The sequence below is a fragment of the Petaurus breviceps genome, unplaced genomic scaffold, assembly GCF_028583685.1.
Source record: "Petaurus breviceps papuanus isolate PSGF00001 unplaced genomic scaffold, PetGlider_PUasm1.0 65, whole genome shotgun sequence".
In the NCBI taxonomy this organism is placed as follows: domain Eukaryota; kingdom Metazoa; phylum Chordata; class Mammalia; order Diprotodontia; family Petauridae; genus Petaurus; species Petaurus breviceps.
Window position 1 is genome coordinate 563,674 of NW_027186436.1, and position 23,360 is coordinate 587,033.

Genomic DNA, 23,360 nt, shown 5'->3' on the forward strand with positions numbered 1-23,360 from the left:
AAGATAAAATGTCCCAAAACTAGACCAAGAAATATTTCTTCTTCTAAATCTTCCTCCTATTGCTCAGTATATATTGCAAATAGTCCAGGACACTCTAATATTATACCAGCAGAAGAAATGCTTTACCAGATTCCACTAAGCTACAAAGGCTTTGAGAAAAGGCTTAGCTATATATGTCCATTGTCCAAAGACTAGATCAAGTTTGGAGAGGCTCATCATTAGGAAATTAGCAACCCACTAATGAATTTCTTGGGGTTTTCTGATCATACCAATTCATTAAATAACCAATACTTAATGAATATTTAACACAATGAATAGGGAAGTTTTCATCTGTATTAATGTAGGCAGTATCTAAACTAATGAAATCACAGTTCTATGACATGAAAATAGAAGAAATTTATACCAATTATACTCATATGCCTCTTTTAAACTAGGAAAATTAAATAAAAACTAAACACAAAAATATATTTATTCCAAAATCATATGACATAAGTCACTTTAAATTCTGTTGCATAAAGAGATTAAGTCATGTAGAACTTCAAATTTTTGTTCCATCTACTTCATTTTCATGTGAAAAGAGCTTTGCTATTCTAGGAAGCTGACAGCTACAATTTAGCTGCCTGACCTATCAAATGAAACAGAGGCCCCTTTTCCTCCTACTCAAGGGGAAACTTAAAAGAACTCATTATTACCACTTTTTTATTGTTTTATGATATTTAGGCTGTGCTTTTGTAATATGGATTTAAAAGATATTACATATAGGTTTTTTGAAATTTTTAGGCTCTGACCTGAAATCCATAGTAGCCAAAGGGATCCAAAATGGAGATTATATGAGATATTGGCAAGAGAATTTGATTTACAGTCAGATGACCTAAATTCAAGTTCCAGTTCTTCTCTATACTATTCTATGTTCCTGTGGGCAAATCACATAACCTCTTTTGAGCCTCAGTTTCCTTATCTGTAGAATGAAAGGTGATGTCTAAGGATTCTGCCATTTCTAAATTTATTTTCCTATAGTCTTTAAGTTTCCTTCTAACTCTAAGTCCTATAAGCCTATGATACTCAATCCTTAGAGTTACATGAATTCTTTGCACATACTTATTATTAGCTTTAGTTATATAAACAGTATGGATTTTTATTTAAAAAATAATAAATAAATAATATATTATATATAAATAAATAATAAATAAAATAAAGTCCATATCTATATGGACTTTATAACTCAAACAGAAGGGGGAAATATTACTTCTTTCCTCACATCATAGTGTATCTGTTTTTGGATTTATTATCTAAGAAGAATTGTTTTTATTTTTCTTGTTTTATGTTAATTCGTTAAAGTTTAGTATGGCTTCTTTTCCTTTTAACTTATATTTCCATTTACAAATTATCTGTTACTGGTAATATTAATAGCCCTATTAATTCATAGATCAGAATATGGCTAAAAAAGCATCTGCTGGAAAGGCTGATAAACATGTCAATCCTGCTATTTCAGGTAAGACATCAAAACAACACAATTTGGAAAATAAACTAACAGCTACTGACAATTGCATAATATAATTGATCTAGTAGCTATTACATTAACGTATAACTTTGTAAAATTGTCTCACTATTAGCAATATTTTAAGATCATATTTTAAAATAATTATTAAAGTCAATCAGATAATAAACAATATAATTAATAAACAAATAAATAAGTGCTTTGGCCAATTCAGTCTCAACTACAATTTAACAGATAAAGTTCAGCAGATAATTTAATTCCTGCTATATGCAAGGTAATAAAATCAGTTCTTGATCTTGCTTGTATTCTATTGTATAAATATAAGGGACAACTTCCTAATGGTGTCCTGAAGTGGGATGAGTGGTCTTGATTAATAGTGAGTTTTCCATCATATGAGGTCTTTACATGTTTAAAATTTTGTCTGGGGGATTCCTGCTTAGGTACGCGTTTGACTAGATGACCTCTAAGGTTCCTTCCAGCTCTGACTCAATCACTTGAAAGGGAAATCCCTTTCATTCAAGATTGATTTTCCTTTCTAACTAGTCTGGAGTATAATATGATGCCTTTAGCTTCAGACTTTTATGAGATACTAAACCCATAAGGCTATACCAGAATTTGTTAAGTAGGTATGATCTGTGAGTCAGAAAACAAAACTCAAGTCTCAAGCTTTTTCCTGTAAATGATATTGAATGTTAAATATCTGAGGAGGAAAAGGTGAGTATTGTTTAGTGGAATGATTAAAAATCCTGGTTAACTAAACTAAAAGTTTTATGACAAAATGCAATGAGGGTCTGACTTTGTTTCTTCTATTTTTTAAACATTATTGTCCTCATCTTTCTCCTTAAACTAAATAACTTTCCCTTTTCCCCTGGTTGCCTTTATTTGAAATGCTAGATTTTTATCAGTTGGCTTTTTTTTTTTACATCATTAGTTGCCTTCTCCCTTAGGTAATAGGAGTTCTATAATGGAAGACCTATTATTTCATAAATCTAAAGAACTTCTCAAACTTCCTCTAGATGAATGCATGTCATCCATCATCTTCTCTGCAACTTAGAAAGTTGCCTAGAGGACTGAGAGATTAAGTGATTTGCTCAGAGTCATATAGCCAGTATGTCTTGAACGCAGGTCTTGAACGCAGGTTTTCCTGGCTTTAAGACCTCTTCTATCCACTATACTGTGCTGATTCTACAGGAGACCCATATTGAAATACAAAAATATTGTTGGTAACAGCTAATAATCATTTTAATAGACCTAACCAACAGATTTTTTTAAAACATAGAATACATAGCTTTTTAATGCAATTTTTAAATGTCAGATTTCAGAAATCTAGAATGAATCGATTGGCATATTTATGTTGTTACCTTTAAATTAGTTTCACGTATTGATTATGGGTGGATTTTTAATTTTACTTTAAATTACCATTCTCAACCTGGTCCTCATTTATTTCAGTTTCATGAAATCATTTTACCTTGGACAGAGTATCAGTGTATGATAATAGTTCTTAAAATATAGAAGAGATATGAATCTTTGTGAAAGAGGCTAGACCTAGGTCCTTTATATTTAATTTTACTTTATCAAGGGTGTCAGATGAGACTGTCATAGCATGACCTGCTCCTGGATCCTCATCACTCACACAACTTAAACAGAAAATATTTTAGCATCAAATTTCTGAGTCAAAACGCTATCACAGAATGCCAAAACCCAGAAAGATTTACTAAAATGTCCAATTGTTCTGATCCACTACAAATATTCTACACTGCCCAAAATGAGATTGACCATAAATTCATGTCCAAAATCACAAAAACAGAATATTGGCATTAATTTTGAGAAAGACTTACTTCATTACACCAAGGATCTGTGATTTCACTTGTGTGGGTACTTTCCTAACTGATACAGATCACAAGTCCTTGGTGACTTTAGTAGATGCAGGAATTCCATCAATGTTCCAGCTACCTCTGAATCTTAGCTGTAACAATCTATCCTCAGGAATATTAGTCTCTATGTTCAGAAAAAGAAAGAGAAAAGCAGAAGTTGATCCAGAATAGAAGGTTCTAGAACTCCTCTTTTGGACTTATCGTGGGCTTCTATGAATCACTATTATAGCTTATCTTAGATCAAAATGGATAGATTACTTTTTCTGCCCTCCTATTCCTTCCTGCATATACCATGCTGCATTCTTGTCTGGAAGTCTAAAGAAGGGAGAACATTGGAGACTGGCATCTCATCTCAGTTTTATATATCATGGAGGGATAGCTCTTCTGACTATAGTCCATTTTCCCTCTCAGTTGCCAAATAATCCCAGTCACAGAAAACCAATCAGATGAACTCCCTGTATCTTCTTAGCAATGTGCCAGAGTACATGTATACCTCCATGAATGATGATCTTTTAGCCAAAGATCTATATCCAGTAATTTATTCAAGTTCTAAAAGGACTCATCAAATTGATCAGGGGTTCCCATAATCCCTCTTACATTAGGAAATGTTGACAAGTTAGACCACGTTAAGAAAAATGGTAGCAAAAACCATGTCATTTGAAGATCAGTTTAATGATAATAATTATTATTATAAAATAATAGTAATAATAATATAACAGCAATAGCAACTGGACCTTCATTTTTACTTGTGCAGGCAATTCCAGTCTTCTTACAGTTTTACTCCCTGATAAATGCTCTGCAATTTAGTGACTCTGGGCTTCTGGCTGTTCCACAAATAAGAGACTCCATTTCACTGCTTTGGGCATTCTCCTTGACTATCTCCCATGCCTGGAATGCTCTTCCTTCTTCACTGTGACTACTTAACAATCTGTCTTCCTTTAAATTCCAACTAAAATCCCATCTTCTTTCCCAACCTCTCTTAATTCCAATGGCTTCCTTCTGCTAATCATCTCCTATTTATCCTGTATATCACTTGCTTTGCACATGTTTGCATGCTGTTTCCCCCAATGGATAATAAGCTTCTTGAAGATGGACTGTTTTCTTGCCTCTTTTGTATTTCCAACACTTAACATAGTGCCTGGCATCTAGTAGGGACTTAATAAATGTTTATTAATTGTTTGATTGAAGAGGCTAAATGACCCCTTGTAGGAAATAATGTATTAATTGATTAAAGTTTAGTTTATATGGTCTCTAACTTTAAGAACCCTAGTTTAGGTATAGAAGAATTGACCAGTCTGCTTTGGATCTTCATGATTTTTGCTGCCTTATGACTGTCATGCAAATGAAATGAATAAAGAAACATTAAGTACTTATTATATACCAAGCATTCTCCTTAGCTCTGAATTTATTGATACAAAACCAAAGATAGCCCTTCCTATCAAGGAAGATGGGATAATCTGATGGGAGAAACAACACACATAGGGGAGTAATATCAAGAAAGGGATACTTGCTTCAAAAAGTTACAGGTATAGAGGATCTATACAGGGGAGTAGATTGATACATCCTTTCTAGTTCATTTGGTCATGGTTTATTGTTCCAGACTTGGAGAGCAGGTAGGGAATTCCTTTTTAGATATGAGGATGGTATATGTTCTCGTAGTGGTAAGGAGGCTGTGGAGATGACCAGAGAGGAGAGAATGAAGTGCAACACGACTGGAGCTTTCTTGAAATAGGATTTTAAGAAAGGCCAGTCACCAGTCAGGAGAGTGGGACCTCAGAGGCAGAGTTCTTCCAGGGTCTAGTCTCAGGCATTTGGTGAGGACTCTACAGAGGACCAGATAGGAATGAGAGTCCTACTTTTTAAATATATAGTACTTTCATTTGGTTGAATCCAAATATTAGAATTCCCCTCTTTCCTTTCGGGGTTACCAAATCCCTGACCCTCAAAAATACAAAATAGCATCTAAAAACTTCAGTACTGAAAAGAACAGTTATTCCATTGGTATTGGTACTCACTTCACCAAAGTAAATCAAAGTTCCTTTGTGCTTTAATAGGTAAACTTGTTGAGTTCTTGGGGCTAAAATCTTTCTATGGCTTGTTGGCCAGTTCTCTGGTGATGAACCTTTCTGGGCTTAGCTACATTGGTCCTTGGGTAAGCACATCACCTAACCTATACTTAGCTAAGCTGGTTGTTGCGCACAGGAACACAGCCTAGCCCATATTCAAAACCTGTCTTGGCAGGATCTACTAAAACCTGTGCTCTGCTGATATAGCCTCCAAAAAATTCAGTTACCTCCATGTCATGAAGAGGCACTGGAGTAGGACAACAATAAAATGTCCTTTAAATAAAAAATTCAGAAATCAAAATAACCTGTAAGGTCTTAGGAACAAATGTTTCTTTCATTTGAGCTTCTGATGAGCAGGAAATAGAGTTTTGTGCCGTCGCAGTGGCTTCTCTGTAAGGGTTGATCCCTAGAACGAGGCTGCTCTTGAGTAAATCTTTTTACTCGGGTACCTATAGTACTTGTTCACATTTGATACCCTGTGATATTTTTAGATCCTTCTATATTCAAGATTCTAACTCTTCAGGGGGAAAAAATCTCTGCTTTTGGTGTTAAGATTTTATAACTTATATAATTTAATATTTACTTATTTTGATGATAATAATAATGATTGATAAAATGAAAATTAAGGTAAAATTGTATATCTGATAAAAATAAAAATAGTGATAATGGTTCATATTTAATAATAATAATAGCACATTTTAGATGGTGATTAATTCCAAAGTGCTTTCCTTATAACAACCATATAAATGAACTAGATAGTGCAGGTACAATTTATTATTTACTGTTTTGCAAATAAAGAAACTGATGCTCAGAACCATTTTGTCCAGAGTTACATGGCTAATGAGTTTTAGATCAGGGACTTGAACCAATATTTTCTAACTCCATGTACTATTCTCTTTCTACTGGACTGTAAGACAGCAATAATTAGGCCCTGCCCCAGTGGGAGTCTTTCCAACTTCATTGTTATTCTGGAAGTGTTTTCTAGTAAAAAGGCTCTCCTTCCAAGCAAGATGATAATGGTCTTCAGAAAGAGAAATCACTAGAATCAAGCTATTCATTCCCCTCATTCCCCTTCTCCCAGAGATAATTGTAAGAATTTTGAAAGGGAGCCACCTTTTGATATTTGAAGAATATAAATTCCATCAGAAGTTGTTAACAATCTAAATCATGGCTTTGTATCCATCTCTGGTTGTTTTGTACTCACTATTTCTTACTAATTAAACACCTTGTTCTTTCCGTTTGTGGCTCAGATATTTACCTGCACTCTAATTAATAATATACATTGAAATACATCCTATTCTGGAAACAAGATTCCCTTTCCTAATAAAGTGTCATTATCCCCTTTTTAAATGTCATGTCTGTTCTTTAAAATTATATAAAATATATCATTTTGATGTTAGTGGGCAGTTTAACAAAGAAAATTAAACCAAAGGTATGACAAATGCATATTGTATGCACTTATTTTCATGCCTTTAAAAGTCTTATTTCTTTTTATTTCTTTGTTTTCTTGGGTGACTACAATTAGGATGTATTCATGTTGTCCTTTCTTGTTTAAAACTGTACCTGGGTACCCCTAGGATTTGGAATCTGGTGTTTCTTTTCTTTAGAAGCATGTTTTAAATTATTCAGGTGTAGTACTTATATAGAATATATATTGGATTGAGAAAAAGACAGATTATCAACTGGTGTATCTCTAAAGAGTCAATTGGAAGAGTGTGTATAAATTGCATAGGGTATCATTAGCTTTCTTGCTTTAATCTTTGTCAAATGTGTAGGAAAAATTTTAAAGTGTAGATTTTTTTTAGATAAAGCAAGAATGGCATTTTTTGTATTGATTTTGAATCATGCATTTTAATTCAGGGAGAGATATTTCCAGGGAAATTGGCTTCTGGAAACCTTCCAAAATAAGAATTATTATTTGTAAATAGATGGGAATGTAGCATAATTATTTTTAACATTTCCATTTATATTCTGTACATTTATAAATAAAAATTTTCTTTGTAGATTTCTGCTTATGTAGCTAAATTAAAGTTTATTTTAGTTTCAACATTATGTGACTTTATGAGTTTAATATTCTTTTTATTTCTTATAGTCAGTTGTCTGTGGTCCTAAGACTCTTTACATTCTTAGATGCTATGTTTATGGTTCAGTTTATCCTAGTATAAACTTATATGCTTTTTCTAGCTTGGACAAAAAAAAAAGGTTTGGGAAAGGTGTGCTAAATGGTACAATGTGTAATTGCTTTTGAGAGACTTCACATTCACAGTTTTTCATAGAGGAGCCTCTATTTAAAATTTAGAATAAATTTTATTTAATTTTGTTCTCTACGTTATGTGGAAGGTGAGTGCCTAGTGAATGTATGACACTTTGCTAAGTCTTACTTTCTCATCATTTACAACAGTTTTGATTAGAATTTAATTCTGTTGCCTTAGGTGATTCAAGAAATCTCAATATTTATTCCATATTGATAGTTTCTCAGAGCTAGATATAGGGATTTTTAATCAGTCATCAAATATTTGCTGAGCATTTACTACATGCTCAGCATTGTGCAAAAAGATATGAAAAACAATCTAATCACTGAGTGCACAGAACAGAGTTCTAAGATTTATCCTGGGGTGGGGAACCTGAGTCCTCGAGGCCACATGCAGCCTTCTAGGGTAGGCATGTGATACTAAATTTATTCTGGATTATTTCTAACTCAGATCAATTATATTAACTAAACTCTTTTGGCATCTGTAATGTGTATATTTTCTGACCTCTCCTATAACCCATATGAAAAAATATATAATTACTTTCATTCAGCAAACTCTGATTTCATTTTCTGCTTATATTATAGCAAGACCCCTCGTACCAACACTGCCTTTAAGAACTACTGTTAATAGTGGAACTGTGTTACCAAAGAAATCAAGTGGCTCTCTACCTTCCCCCTCAGGGGCCAGGAAAGAAACCGTTTCACCAGCAACGAAAAGGTAGGCAAAACCCGAAATTATTTATCAATGCATTAAATGCTCCTTGAAAGCCACTAAATCTGTTATGTTTTTAATTGAGTGTTATTTTCTCTTTTTAAAAAAAATCACACCTTAAAAATAATCTAAAACTTAAAGCTTATAAAATACGTTTTAAATTATTCAGTAGTATGTCATTTTCAGTATTGAGTATTTCCTGATCATTCAATTCTTTTTTTAGAAACCATTATTTACCAATTAAATATCGTCCATTCAAAACTAATCTTTATTTTTTACTTCAGATTCTCTTCTCAGAAAAAGGTATGCCTTATACATGAATAACCTTAAAATTAAAAAATGAATTTTTTTGCATAGTCTGTATTTGAACAAGCCATTCTGTTTAAATTATGCTAGTATTTGATTTTTACCTATGTTACTAGATGATTGGAGAATTTAAAGTTGTACATAACAGCTGAAGAACCAAATGTCATTATTTTTAGGTCTTAGTATATATTTTCTTGTTGGTCCATTTATTATATCATAAGTCATCTCACTACAAATTTATGTTTTGTAAGTCCATTTCTCTAAAGTTTGAGGATTTGGAAAATTAATTATGCAGTGAATTGTCATTAACATGTTCTGTATTTTAATAATGATATTGTATAGTTATAACAATATCAGTAATAGCTTATGTTTATATAAGACTTTATGGTTATATAACTAGCCTTACTAGGTGGGACATGTGAAGAACACAACAATATCACATAAGCATGTTGACATTATGTCATTTGATCTTCAACAGCCATTTAAGTGGCTAGTATAGATATTATCTCCTTTTAACATTTTAAGATATGAGCTTCAGAAACTTGAAACCAGGTCTTCTTCTGAATCAGTGATAATGCCTCATATGTTTATGTAATGCTTTAAAATTTTAATACAAAAAGCCTATTAGGTTGAAAATAATAAATATAATTAACCTCATTTTATGGATGAAGAAATTAAAGTTCAGAGAGTTTGTGACTTGATCAGGGCCACACAACTAGGACTTGTCAGACCGGATCTTCTAACTCCAAGGCTCTTTCCATGATGTTACATAATATCTAAAAGTCCTCCCTACTACAATTCAGTTTCACTGAGTAGTACATGTTAAGAACACAAGTGAATTTGCAGAATTTGTCAAAGTGAGCTCTTTATTGACATTGGCTATTTTGATTTTGTCATTATATCCCCAGTGCCTAGTATAGCATTGAACTCAGTAGGTGCTTAAATGATTGTTGAATTCAAAATATTTACCAGTTGCATAGAGCATTCACATATAGTGCATTGAATTTCTGTTTCAGTAAACTAAAAGGTACCCTAATAACTTGAAGAAGTTGCTTAAGTCCTTGATTTAGGAAATGACTTAGACACTGGAAAATTAGAACCTGGCTCAATTATTGCGTTTCCTTAACATAACAAGATACAGCATAAAGAACTGTTCTTTGCCAAAGAGTTTTTGAACATATAGATGCATGCACATCTTTCATGAATAGAACATAATATATACATTTTAAAGAAAGTCACTTGATTTTAGATGTGGGTGGTCTTGCCAGTTAGTTGTCTAAATGTTTATGAAGATGGACTTTTTTGGAGTAGCATAACTAATGAAAAGATGAGTTTACCTCCGTAAGAATGGGCAAAATGATTTGGAAAAAACTTAGGACTTTTTGGGGGGGGACATTTGGAATGTATAGTAAAGGGAAAAAATCTTTTTTGAGAATAGGCAATTAAAGCAAGGCAATTTCTAACTAAAAGTGACAGACAATTTAGATATTTAGCATATTTTAGTGTTAAGGTCATTTGAGGTCACATCTTGCTGACTTAGCCTGTAGCAGATGCTTCAGAGGCATATTTAATCATATAATGCTGGGTTCTTTCCCTCAGGCTCAGTGGAGAGCCACAAAAACTAATGGATGTTGAGGAAGGGGATGTTGGGTGAACTCAATGGGTGATCATGAGGTGTCTTTTATTGTCTTTTGAATTCTGAGTATCCTAGACCATGGAGATAGCTGAAGTTACTTTATCTTTGGTGCACAGTTCCTATTTTGGAGAGGTTTGAGAGGTCATTAGGATCATTTTGTTGAAAGACTAGATATTCTAGATATTTTCTTCCAGACGTTTCAGTGGGTGGAGCCAAGATGGCAGCGTAGAAGCAGGAAAACTCAATGAGCTCCCCTCATAACCACCTCAAATACCTATTAAATATGACTCTAAACAAACTTTAGAGCTACAGAACCCACAAAATGACAGAGAGAAACAAAACTCCTGCTGAAGGCAGGCCAGCAGGAAGGGTCCATTGCAGTGTGCTGGGAGCCGAGCCCAGCCCCGCATGAGCCGCAGTTTTATCCCCACAGGGGCTTCTACCAGCAGTTGCTGGAGCAGACTTCAGGAGAGTGAATCACCAGCAGCTGTGGCAGTTTCCAGAATTATCAACCTATAAATGCCAAAGACAAAGTAAAAGGTCAGTGTGGAACTCTGTTGGAACTAGGGGGGATGAGTGCTGTCCGGTCCTTGACCCTGGGGCAAGAAATGATGGAGGTACAGCAGCCCTGCAGCCGCTGCATGGCTGCTTCAGAGCTCCTGGCCTGCAGATCTTAGGGGAACCAAGTGACCATTCAGGGGGTAATCACTCTTGCTTTAACCTGCTTGGATCTGGATCGCTATCTTGGGTGGAGGTCCTGGGGTGTGTGACCAGGTGCCAGAGCTTGTGGGGGCTTGAGAGAGGGCACCCAACTAATAGCTCCAGCAGCTGTGAAAACCCCAGCAATTTGGGACAAAGCCCTCCTCTCTGGAAGCAGAGTTCTACTGTGGCAAAATGCTCTAAAGTCAAGTAATTGAGTGACAACATGAGCAAGCAAAGGAAGGAAGCAAGCACAGCAATCAAACCTTAGCTATTTTGGGGGACAAAAAGGATCAAAACATGAAATGGGAGGAAGACAGCGAAGTCAGAACTCCTGCATCAAAAGCTTCCAAGAAAAATATGAGTTGGTTACAGGCCATGGAAGAGCTCAAGAAGGATATTGAAAATCAAGTAAGAGAAGTGGTGGAAAAATTGGGAAGAGAAATGAGAATGATGCAAGAAAATCATGAAAAAGGAGTCAACAACCTGACTGAAGAAAATAACACCTTAAAAAAATAGATATTTTCGTGGCGCAGTGTGTAAGAGTGCCAGCCCCAGCATTAGGAGACCTGGGATTGGTTCCGGCCTCAGGTACTCAGCACTAACACAAAAAAATAACTGGCCTTGTAACCTTGAGCAAGTTACTTAACCCTGATTGCTTAAAAAAAAAAAAAAGATATTTTCTTCCACATGACCCAAAAATCCTTCATAGATTGTTGTCATAAAATTTTTCTAAAAATGAAAAAGGCATATAGATTAGAATTTATTCATTTTTCTTTCATTTGACTAATTTGGTTAATATATTTTAAAATGATTCCTCAATGCTTTTTAGATTGGATCATCTCTTACATAGATTTTTTTGGTATATATACTTGGTTCAGAGCAGTCACTTTTTGTTGTACCAAGTGCTATCTCAGTTTCTTTATATAGCATTAGGAGCTAAGGTGTTAGGATCTATATCTGATCATTAATTTTCGTTGATAATGAAAATCATATTGCTTTAGAAATGTAGATAATTTTATTTCATTATCCTTATTTTTATTTCTTCTACTATTTTCATTTATGAAAGTTCTTGGAATGATGTGATTCACTTGGGTCTCCTTAGTTTTCTGTAGCTTTGTTTTCAGTTCCTCTGCATTTTTTATGAGAGTATACTATTGACGATATTTTCCATGCTCTTCCGTAAGTATTTTATAAATTATTTTGTATTTCAAATTTGTACTGTTAATGACTGTCATGTCTTTATGTTAGAGAGATTAAGTTATTGCTTGATGAGGCAGTTTATGGGCTCTTTAGGGACTCCATTATTGTGGTAATTTTTACATATGTTAAACTTTTTTTTTGCTTTACCAACTCATGCAAATAGGTTGTTGGAGTTGCATTTTTTTGCTATGTCTCGTTTTTTTCATCCTTTCTTTTAATGTGATACTGATTACAAACTTTTTCTAATTGGATCTGACTATATATAGCCAGCTGATTCTGGTAAAACTACTACTACCTTGATAAACCCAGGGTTTTTTTGTCATAGTATAATCAATTTCATTTTGTGTGTGTTATTTTATCATTTGTGTGTGTGTGTGCACAGAAACTCTTACTATTTTCTGAAAGAAAGAATTCAGAATATATAGGTAGGAGACTTCTGAGTTACCTATATTCCTTCAGTATCTTTTGTTCCTTAGTTCTGAACCTTATTTTCTACAGAGAATCATATAGTTTGAGTGTTCAAAGAAATCTCAATGGCCATTTAGTATAACTTATACAGGAAAGGAATCCTCTGCATCCATGTTCTTCAATGTCTATCTTCACGTTGAAAACACTATCAAAGTATATGTTGACTTGTGGTGGAGGATCTTGTCAGATTCTTAATAAAGTTTATTTACTCAATCATCTTCTATGTACAGACTGGCATACAGACTGAAGTTAATTTTATGGTTGCCTTTTAGCTTATATTTACCATAAACAACGAAAGATAAAATAATCACATTTCATAAAATTATGTAACTTTATGCCTAGATCTGCTAACTTCTGTGTTTACCTTTGTAGGGAAAGCTTTAGAGGCATGTTTCCACTTGGTGGTATTACCTTTAGTCTTCTGATTTTATTTCTAAAAATAATATCAATATGCTCTTCAATTCTTCCAATGTACTTGCAGTTGTTTATAGAATGGCTAAAAAGTGTGATTCTTAATATACTATGCCTCCTATTCTTCCATTCCACTCTGGTCACTGCAGAAATGGAAGGGGTCTACAGAATACTGAAGGCTATTTTAAAGTTTTGTTTCATGGATTACTATGGCCAAAGAATTCATCCCTCATGGCTAGCCTACTAGTGAGGATACTTAGCTAGATTAGTCCTGAGACAACAGATTCATTCTCTCATTGGAACTATACTTGAAAACTTTCCAGCATGTTAGAACCTAACAAATACAACTGGCATAATCTTTGAGAACAGACACCTTGAGATTCAATGAGGATTCAGAGTAGGGCTTTATGGAAGATATGAAGATGATTATATAATAGAACAGTGGCATAAAACTCAAATAAAAACAGACTACTAAGCCATACATGAGGATCAGTACAGGCTGCATATTGACTTAGAAAACCACGTAATAATATTATCTATGTTCTATTGTATTTTTATTTTGTTAAATATTCCCACTAATTTGGGCTACACACACTTGCGGACTTTGGAGAGGGTGATAGTATGACACTTCTGTCTTAGAGTATCATTAACTTATGATGTTTTGTTTGCATTAGCACTATTTATTCCTGCATTAATTTAATCTCAGGCTATTTATAAATTCTAGTTTGTAAATTCTGTGTATTTAAAATATATGCTCAGGATAAATAAAGATGTAATAATTCACTCACATAGAACCATGTAATATTAAAGCTGTAAGGGACAATAGAGATCATTAGGCCAACTTTTCTTTTACAAATTGGGACATAAGGCCTAAAGAGGTTCTAAATCTTCTTATGTCAACCAATGTTTTGTTCCAGTGAGAGAGGAACATTTAATCAATATAGGCATACAGTTTTCCCAGGAGTTTGTCAAATAATGAACTTTTGTTACAAAAGCTTTAATATTTAGGTTTATTATATACTGGATTACTAAGGTCATGTACTATAATGTAATGTGCACCTATTCTGTTCCACTGATCCACCATTCTATTTCTTAGCCAGTACCAAATTGTTTTGCTGCTTTAAGGGCAGCTAGGTAGTACAGTAGATAGAACATTTTCCCTGCAGTCAAGAGGACCAGAGGTCAAATCTGGCCTCAGATCTTTAGTAGATGTGTGACCCTGGGCAAGTCACTTAATCCCAGTTGCCTCAAAAAAAAGGGCAATTACTGCTTTATAATACAGTTTGAGATTTGGTATGGCTAGACCACCTTTCACATTTCTTTTCTTTGATTCCTTTGACCTTTTGTTTTAAAAGAGGAATTTTGTTATATTTTTCTAGCTCTATAAGAAAATTTTTGGTAGTTTGATTTATATCTCCTGTTTCTATTGATAATAATAAGTAATAATCAGGGGCATAATTTCTTATAATTCAATAATATTACATTATCTTCATATACCATAACTTATTTAGCCATTCCCCAACAAATGAATACCTAATGGATTTCCAGGGCTTTGCTACTAAAGAAAGTAGTAGTATGAATATCTTGGTGTATATAAGGGCCTTTTTTTTTTAAATTTACATAACGTTTTTTATAATTTAAAAGGAATAGCAAGTTGTACATAATAGATTTGCAGTATCATTTGCAATCATCTTTTTATTATATGATGTTAATGGTAATGTTTGTTTCATTTTATAAATTTAAAAAATTAATGAATTTTTAAAAAGCAACCAAAAAAAGTCAGTCTCCAATGAGTTTGCTTCTGGTGATGAGAGCCTAATCTGCCCTGGATAGACTGATAAAACTGAGTTTCTGAGCCTACAGAATTGAAAACCAGGGCTATTAACATGGACTAACCTCACTAGGGCACAGGCAGTTAGAGAGCACCAGCCTGAGCAGAGAAGAAAGTCACTCTCTCACGCCATAAAAAATTCCATGAGAAAAAGCTTAATACTTATAGCCATTTAGAAATCAGTAAAAAACAATAAGTTATTGTTTGTAAATTACAAAACCCCTTCTTATTTCACTTTACTGTCCCATAAATGCAACCTGCACATTTAAGATAAAATCTGTAAAGCACGGATCAGAGAAAAAAGAACTGTAAAATCTATAATACTTAAAAATTGTAGGTATGTCCATGCTAACTAATTTTACTCACAATAGTCAAACAAGTATTTAAGTCATTATTACAGGTACAAATTACAAAGCCTACATTTTAAAATCTCTTTTTTTATTTTTCAAATGCTTTATTAACTTCTGATTTACATCATTAATTTCCACCAGATTTTGAGTTACAGATTTTCTCCCTGTTTTTCCCCTACCCACCACTGCAAAATAGCAATCCCACAGGATATCCCCTCCTCCAATATGCTCTCTCTCCCATATCTTCTCCCATACCCCCTTAGACTTTTCCAGTAGAGCATGGTAGATCTCTGCCTCAGTGCCTATATATCTTATTTCCCAATTACATGTAAAATAGTATTAATAATAGTATGTATATATATGTATAATTTTAAACATTTTATTTTAAAACTTTTAATTCCAGATTCATTCCCTTCCTCCCTTGTCACCCATCCTTACTGGGAAGATAAGCAATTCAGTATAGATTGTACATGTGTAGCTAATGCAATACATTAACATAGTAGATATATTGTAAAAGACTAACTATATTTCCCTCCCTCCAATCCCACCACCCACTTGTTCTATTCTCTACTTTGCTCCCATCCCCCCTTTTTTAAGGTATTGGGGTTAAGTAACTTGCTCAATGTTGCATGGCCAGTTATTTTGTGTGGGTGCCAAGTATCTGAGGCTGGAACTGAACTTGGGTCTCTGGATACCAGGGCTGGCACTCTTACTCACTTCACCACTTAGCCACTCCATCTCCTGTCCCTTTTCAAAAGTGAGTGCTTCCAACTTCCCTCCTCCCCAGCCTGCCGCTCCCTTCCATGATCCCCCCTCTCATCCCCTTCCCCCCTACTCTCCTGTAGGGTGAGATACGCTATTTAGTGTGTATGTCATTCCCTCCCCAAGCCAGATTCAATGAGAAAAAGGTTGACCCATTCCCTTTTGTTTTCCTATTCTTCCCCTCCATTGTAACCATTTTCCCTTGCCTCTTCTATATGAGATAGTTTATCCCATTCTGTCTCTCTCAATCTCCTCTCATTATATTCCTCTCTCACTTCTTAATTTCACCTTTTAAGTATCATCCCTTCCTATTAAATTGGTCCTGTGCCCTCTATCTATATATATCTGTAAACATATATACACACTTTCACATATGTATTCATAAGCCCATATACCCTCCAATATAGACATATATATATATATATATTTCTATTCCCTTCAAATATTTTCATACTGAGAAAAGTTTGATCAGTTAAATTACATTTTTCCATGAAGGAATGTTAATAGTTCAATTTTGATAAATGGCTTATGATTTCTTTTCCCTGTTTACCTTCTCAAGCTTCTCTTCCTTCTTGTATCTGAATGTCAGATTTTCTATTCAACTCTGGTTTTTTCATTAAGAATGCTTTAAAGTCCTCTATTCCACTAAATGACCATATTTTCCCCTGAAACATGATACTCAGTTTTGCTGGGTAGGTGATTCTTGGTTTTAATCTCAGCTCCTTTGCCCTCCAGAATATCATATTCCAGGCCCTTCGATCCCTCAGTGTAGAAGCTGCCAGATATTGGGTTATACTGATTGTGTTTCCACAATTCAAATTGTTTCTTCCTGGCTGCTCGTAGTATTCTCTCCTTGATCTGGGAATTCCACAACCTGGCTATAATATTCCTAGGAGTTTTCTTTTTGGGATCTTTTTCTGGAGGTGATTGGTGGATTCTCTCAACCTCTATTTTGCCCTCTGGTTCTAAAACATCAGGACAATTTTCCTTGAGAATTTCTTGGAGGATGATTTCTAGGTTCTTTCTTTGATCATGGCTTTCAGGTACTCCAATAATTTTTAAATGATCTCTCCTAGATCTATTTTCCAGGTCAGTGGTTTTTCCCATGAGATATTTCACATTGCCTTCTATTCTTTCATTTGTTTGTATCTCTTTAACATCATCTTGATTTCTCATAAAGTCACTAGCTTCCCTTTGCTCCATTCTAAATCTGAGGGAACGATTCTTCTCATTGAGCTTTTGAGATTCTTTTTCCATCTGGCAAATTGGGCTTTTCAAGGAATTCTTCTCCGCATTGCCTTTTTGAGCCTCTTTTGCCAATTGAGTTTGTCTGTTATTTAAGGTGTGATTTTCCTCAGTCAGGCTGTTGACTCTCATTTCATAATTTTCTTGCATTGTTCTCATTTCTCTTCCCAATTTTTCCTCCACTTCTCTTATCTACTTCTTAAGGTCCTCTGTGGCCTGTAACCGGCTCGTATTTTCCTTTGAAGCTTTTGGTGCAGGAGTTCTGACTTCACTGTCTTTCTTCTGTTCCATGCTTTGCTCCTTTTTGTCCCCAAAATAGGAGTCTAATGTTGTAATCTTCTGTCTGTTTTGTTTCCTTTGCCTGGTCATGTGTGATAGTAATGGCATTTAAATATTCCCCTGTATTGGCTTGGTTTTCAAACTGATTGTGTTAAAACCCAGAGCTTGTTAATCCCACCTGTGGGATGGACTTGTTGATGTGAAAAGAAAGTCCTGAACTGGGAGGAGCTGGTGACTTAGATTTGGAGAGACAAGAGAGAGGCAGAAGAACTTTTTGGAAGCAGCACCTCATGGAGGCAGAGAGAGAGACTGATAGAATTGCTGGGGGCCACTTTGAATTGCCCTGGACTTTTGAGACCTGCCCCCTGAGCTGCCAAGGACTGAGGAGACATGGCTGTTTTGCTGGTACTTTGTCTGTCTGTTTTGATGTTGTTTTGCCAGATTTGCCCACTGGTGAAAGACAGTCCTTTTGTTGAAGAAGTCCTGGAACCTGGCTGTTGGCTAAGAGATCCTGAGATTGTCCTGCAGACAGAGAGTGAATACTGTCCACTGGTGAAAGACAGTGCTGTTGTTGCAGGGGTCTGGAGACTGTCCTGCAGACAGAGTGAATACTGTCCACTGGTGAAGGACAGTGCTGTTGTTGCAGGGGTCTGGGAACCTTTCTGTTGGTTCAGAAGCCCTGAAGAAGGATTTTCTTGTTGTATGTTTACAGAAATCCTGGGAGAGGGTTTTGCTAATGTTTTCAGGGGTTCTAGGACTGTTCTACAGAGGATGAATTAATGAAGGGACTGGCAATGTATCTTATGGCCTTGCTAAAGCCTTGTCTCCCCAGGAACTAAGATTGCTGAGAACTTGCCTCCAGTCAAGATGAAGAAAAGACCTCCATTTGGGTATTAAGTGCTGTGCTTAAACTTGATGTAACTCTGGGGTAGATTCAATTGTGATCCAGGGGTGGGGAACTTTTGACCTTTTTGTGCTCTGTGATTGAACAAATGAAGGTACTTTACTTATGTTTGGAAACTAATCTCCATTTGAGAAGAGGGGCTTTGTGGTGGACTAAATGAAGGTACAGCCTAGGGGTGGAGTGGTATTTAGAACAGGGACTTTGTAATTGATTGAATGATTGGAAGGTCCTGGGGTGGGATAGTACTTGGAGACTATTTAATCACACTTAGTAAATGCTGTATTTTGAATGATGTCATGTTTTGACCTTCTCTGTTCTTGGTTTGTCACTGAATAAAATGGAGAGCACCTATGCTGGTATTCTGAACCTTGGGAAGTTGCCTTTCCTTGGTATTACATAACATCATGTCACCCCTCAGTCACTTGACCCCTGGGCTTTTTGCCACAATAGGACTCTGCCACCATACAGGGGAGCTTTCATTCCAAATGCTGGGGTTTTCTCAGCTGCTGGAGGTATTAGTTGGGTGCCCTCTCTGAGGCCTCCACATGCTCTGGCAATCTGGTCACACACCCCAGGATCTTCACCCTACACTGCAATCTAGATCCAAGCAGGTTAAAGCAAGAATTATTACCCCTCAGACTGGTCTCTTGGTCCCCCTACACTCTGCAGGCCAGGAGCTGAAGCTGCCATATGGCACCAGCCGAGCCAAGGTATCTCAGTGACTTCTCACCCTGGGGGCACAAACCATGCACTCCCAATTACTGGTCCCAAAGTCCAGACTGCACTGACCTCTTCCTTTGTCCTTCGCATCTATGTGTTGATAAATCTGGAAACAGCTACAGCTGCTGGTAATCTGGAGTCCCTCCAGCCAGTGGCTGGTCAGGCCTGGCCTGGGGCTAAAACCTCTGGCTCACTTGGGCTCGGCTCTCAGAGCACTACTCTGGCCAATTCCTGCCAGCCTGCCAGTGTGACCTCAGCGGGAGGTTAGCTTCTCTGTGTCATTTTGTGGGTTCTGCAGCTCCAAAGTTTGTTCAGAGTCCCCTTTTACTTGGATTGGGGAAGGTGGCAGCTGGAGTGCATGGAGGTCCTGTTCTACTCCACCATCTTGACCAGGACCTTTATAATTGACTTTCTTCAGGTATATGCCTGGCATGGGAAACTCTGTGTGAAGGGTATGGACATTCTGGTCTCTTTTTTTTCCCACATTTCCTAATTGCTTTCCAAAAATGGCTGGATCAAACCACAGTTCCAACAGTAGTGAATGTGTGCCTGTCTTTCCATATCACCTTCACCATTGACTACTTCCATATTTCATAATCTCTCCCAATTTTCTGGGGCCATAGTGAGATCTCAGCATTGTTTGATGTTCATTTCTCTTACTAGTGATTTGGAGCCTTGTTTCATATCATCATTAATCGTTTCCATTTCTTCTTTTGAGAAGTATATATGCTTTAACAACACATATCTATTAGGCAGTGACTTTTGTTCTTATTTTTCTTAGCTAACTTTATGTTTTGGATATCAGACTTTTATCAGAGATATTTGATTAAAAATAGTTTCTTCCCCTTCAACTGATTCATTTTATATAATACAGTTTCTAGTTGCATCAATTTTAGTCATGTGAAAGCTTTTATAACTGCATGTAATTGAGGTGTTTTTCTGTTTTATCATTGCCTTTATCCTTTTTTTGGTTAAGAAGTCACTCCCTAGCTATACTTGAGAAAGGTACTTGATCTGCTTCTCTTCTAAATTTTTATGGTATGATATTTAGTATCAAGAACATATTTCAATATTGAGATTTGTATGTAGTATAAGATATTGATCCAAACCAGCAGTTCTTAGCTTTTTTTGTCATAGATCCCTTTAGTAATCTGGAGAAACCTATGGTCCCCTTCCTAAAGTAATGTTTTCAAATGAATAAAATAAAATGCATAGGATTAAAAATAAAACTGATTATATTGAAATAGTCACCAAAATATTGTATTAAAAAGTTCACCGACCCCAGGCTAAAAAACACTTGTGTAAACTTAATTTCTTTTTTTTCCTTTTTTTCTATTTTTTGGGGGATCTATATTAATTTGTTTACTTTTGGTTTACAAGATTCAGTTCCACAATCCCTTGAGTTTCAAATTCTCCCCTCCCTCTTCTCTCCCCTCCCCCCACCATGGAGGCATGCAATCAAGTATAAGATCTGCAAATACTTTCACATTAGACATTAGTCAGCTTATGAAGAAGGATTGTAACAGATGGAATAAATAATGGGAAAGAGGAAACAAAACCAAACAAGAAAAAGAAAGAGAGCAGGTAGTTTGCTTCAATCTGCATTCAAACTGTTCTTTCTAGTTCTTTTTCTGAATGTAGACATCTCTTTCCATCATGAGTCTTTTGGAGTTGTCTTATAACATTGCATTGCTAAGAAGAGTCCATTCTATCAGAGTTGGTCGTCACACATATGTTGTGTCTGTAATTATGTACAAATTTCTACTGGTTCTGCTCTTCTCACTCAGCATCAGTTTGTATAAGCCTCTCCAGGTAAATATGAAGTCTATCTGCTGTTCATTTATTATAGCACAATAGTATTCCAATACATTCATATACCACAACTTTTGTAGCCATTCCCCAATTGATGGGCATTCCCTTGATTTCCAATTCTTTGCCACCACAAAAATCTTCTATAAATATTTTTGTACATAAGGGTCTTCCTCCCACTTCTATGATCTCTTTGGGATACAAACCTAGAAGTGGTATTGCTGAGTCAAAGGGTATGAAATTATTTATAGCCCTTTGGACATAGTTCCAGATTGCTCTCCAGAATGGTTGAATCAGTTCACAACTCCACCAACAATTCATTAGTGTTCCAGTTTGTCCACATCCTCTCCAGCATTTGTCATTTTCCTGTTTTGTCATCTTAGCCAATCTGACCAGTGAGACATGGTACCTCAGAGTTGTTTTGATTTGTATTTCTCTAATCAATAGTGATTTAGAGCATTTTTTCATATGCTTATAGATATCTTTAATTTCTTCCTCTGAAAACTTCCTGTTCATATCCTTTGACCATTTATCAATTGGGGAATGATTTGTATTCTTATAAATTTGACTCAGTTCTCTGTATATTTTAGAAATGAGGGCTTTATCAGAGACATTCGTTGTAAAAATTGTTTCCCAATTTTCCACTTCCCTCTTAATCTTGGTTACATTGACTTTGTTTGTACAGAAACTTTTCAATTTAATGTAATCAATATTATCCATTTTGCATTTTATAATACTCTCTAATTCTTGTTTGGTCATAAAGTGTTCCCCTCTCCATAAATCTGACAGGTAAACTATTCCTTGATTTCCCAGGTTGCTTACAGTATCAGCCTTTATACATAGATGATGCACCCATTTAGACTTGATTTTGGTATATGTGTTAGATAATGGACTATGCCCAGTTTCTGCCATACTATTTTCCAGTTTTCCTAGCAGTTTTTGTGAAATAGTGAGTTCTTATCCCAAAATCTGGGGTCTTTGGCTTTATCAAACAGTAGATTACTATAATCATTGACTGCTGAGTCTTGTGTACCCAGTCTATACCATTAATTCACTACTCTATTCCTCAGCCAGTACAAAGTAGTTTTGATGACTGCTGCTTTATAGTAGAGATTAAAACCTGATATGGCTAGGCCAACTTCCTTAGAATTTCTTTTCATTAATTCCCTTGATATTGTGGACCTTTTCTTCTTCCAAATGAATTTTGTTACTATTTTTTCTAGCTCTATAAAGTAATTTTTTGGTAGATTGATTGGTATGGCACTGAATATGTAATTTAATTTAGGTAAAATTGTCATTTTTATTATATTAGCTCAACCCAGCCATGAGCCATGAGATGTTTTTCCAGTTAGTTAGATTTAACTTTATTTCTGTGAAAAGTGTTTTGTAGTTGTGTTCATATAGGTCTTGGGTTTGTTTTGGCAGGTAGATTCCCAAATTTTTTATAGTGTCCACAGTAACTTTAGATGGGATTTCTCTATCTCTTGCTGTTGCATTTTGTTAGAAATATATAGGAACGCTGAGGATTTATGTGGGTTTATTTTATATGCTGCAACTTTGCCAAATTTATTTATTGTCTGAAGTAGTTTTATACTTGATTCTATAGGATTCTCTAAGTATATCATCCATATCATCTGCAAAGAGTGATATCTTAGTCTGTTCTTTGCCTAATTTGATTCCTCTAATTTCTTTTTCTTCTCTAATTGATACTGCTAACATTTCTAGTACCAGATTGAATAAGAGGGGCGACAGTGGACATCCTTGTTTCACCCCTGATCTTATGGGAAATGCTTCTAGCTTATACCCATTACATATGATACTTGCCGATGGCTTTAAATAGATGCTACCTATTATTTTAAGGAAGACTGCATTTATTCCTATACTTTCTAGTGTTTTTAATAGGAAAGGATGTTGTATTTTGTCAAAAGCCTTTTCTGCATCTATTGAGATAATCATGTAGTTTCTGCTAGTTTTATTGTTGATATGATCAGTTATACTGATGGTTTTTCTAATATTAAACCATCCTTGCATTCCTGGAATAAATTCTATCTGATCAAAGTATATTGTGATAAGTTGCTGTAGTCTTTTTGCTAATATTTTATTTAAAATTTTTGCATCTATATTCATGAGGGAAATTGGTATATAATTTTCTTTCTGCAGTAAATTTAATTTCTGTCGGAATGATATCCAGTTTTTTTCTGAATTTTTTGATGAGCTAATGAATTCATTTCCCACATGCATTCCTCCAGTGTTTTGTGTTTTGTTTTGAAAACACTTAGGTGTTATCAGCAGGTGATTTTCTTTGTCTTTTCCTTTGGGCTATGGTAAATAGTAGG

General features: G+C 35.2%; 1 protein-coding gene across 6 annotated transcripts in view; it reads left to right on the plus strand.

The window, feature by feature from the left end:
• LOC138173823 (echinoderm microtubule-associated protein-like 1) overlaps window positions 1-23,360 on the plus strand; it is a 316,335-nt gene that overhangs the window by 147,932 nt on the left and 145,043 nt on the right. For 4 of the 6 annotated variants that reach the window (XM_069103910.1, XM_069103912.1, XM_069103908.1 and 1 more), the window contains exon 3: window positions 8,275-8,407. In XM_069103910.1, the coding sequence (XP_068960011.1) occupies window positions 8,275-8,407 (133 nt within the window). Of the gene's footprint in view, window positions 1-1,426; window positions 1,493-8,274; window positions 8,408-23,360 lie in introns of those variants that run through there. The other 2 variants (XM_069103913.1, XM_069103911.1) reach the window with 2 other exon arrangements.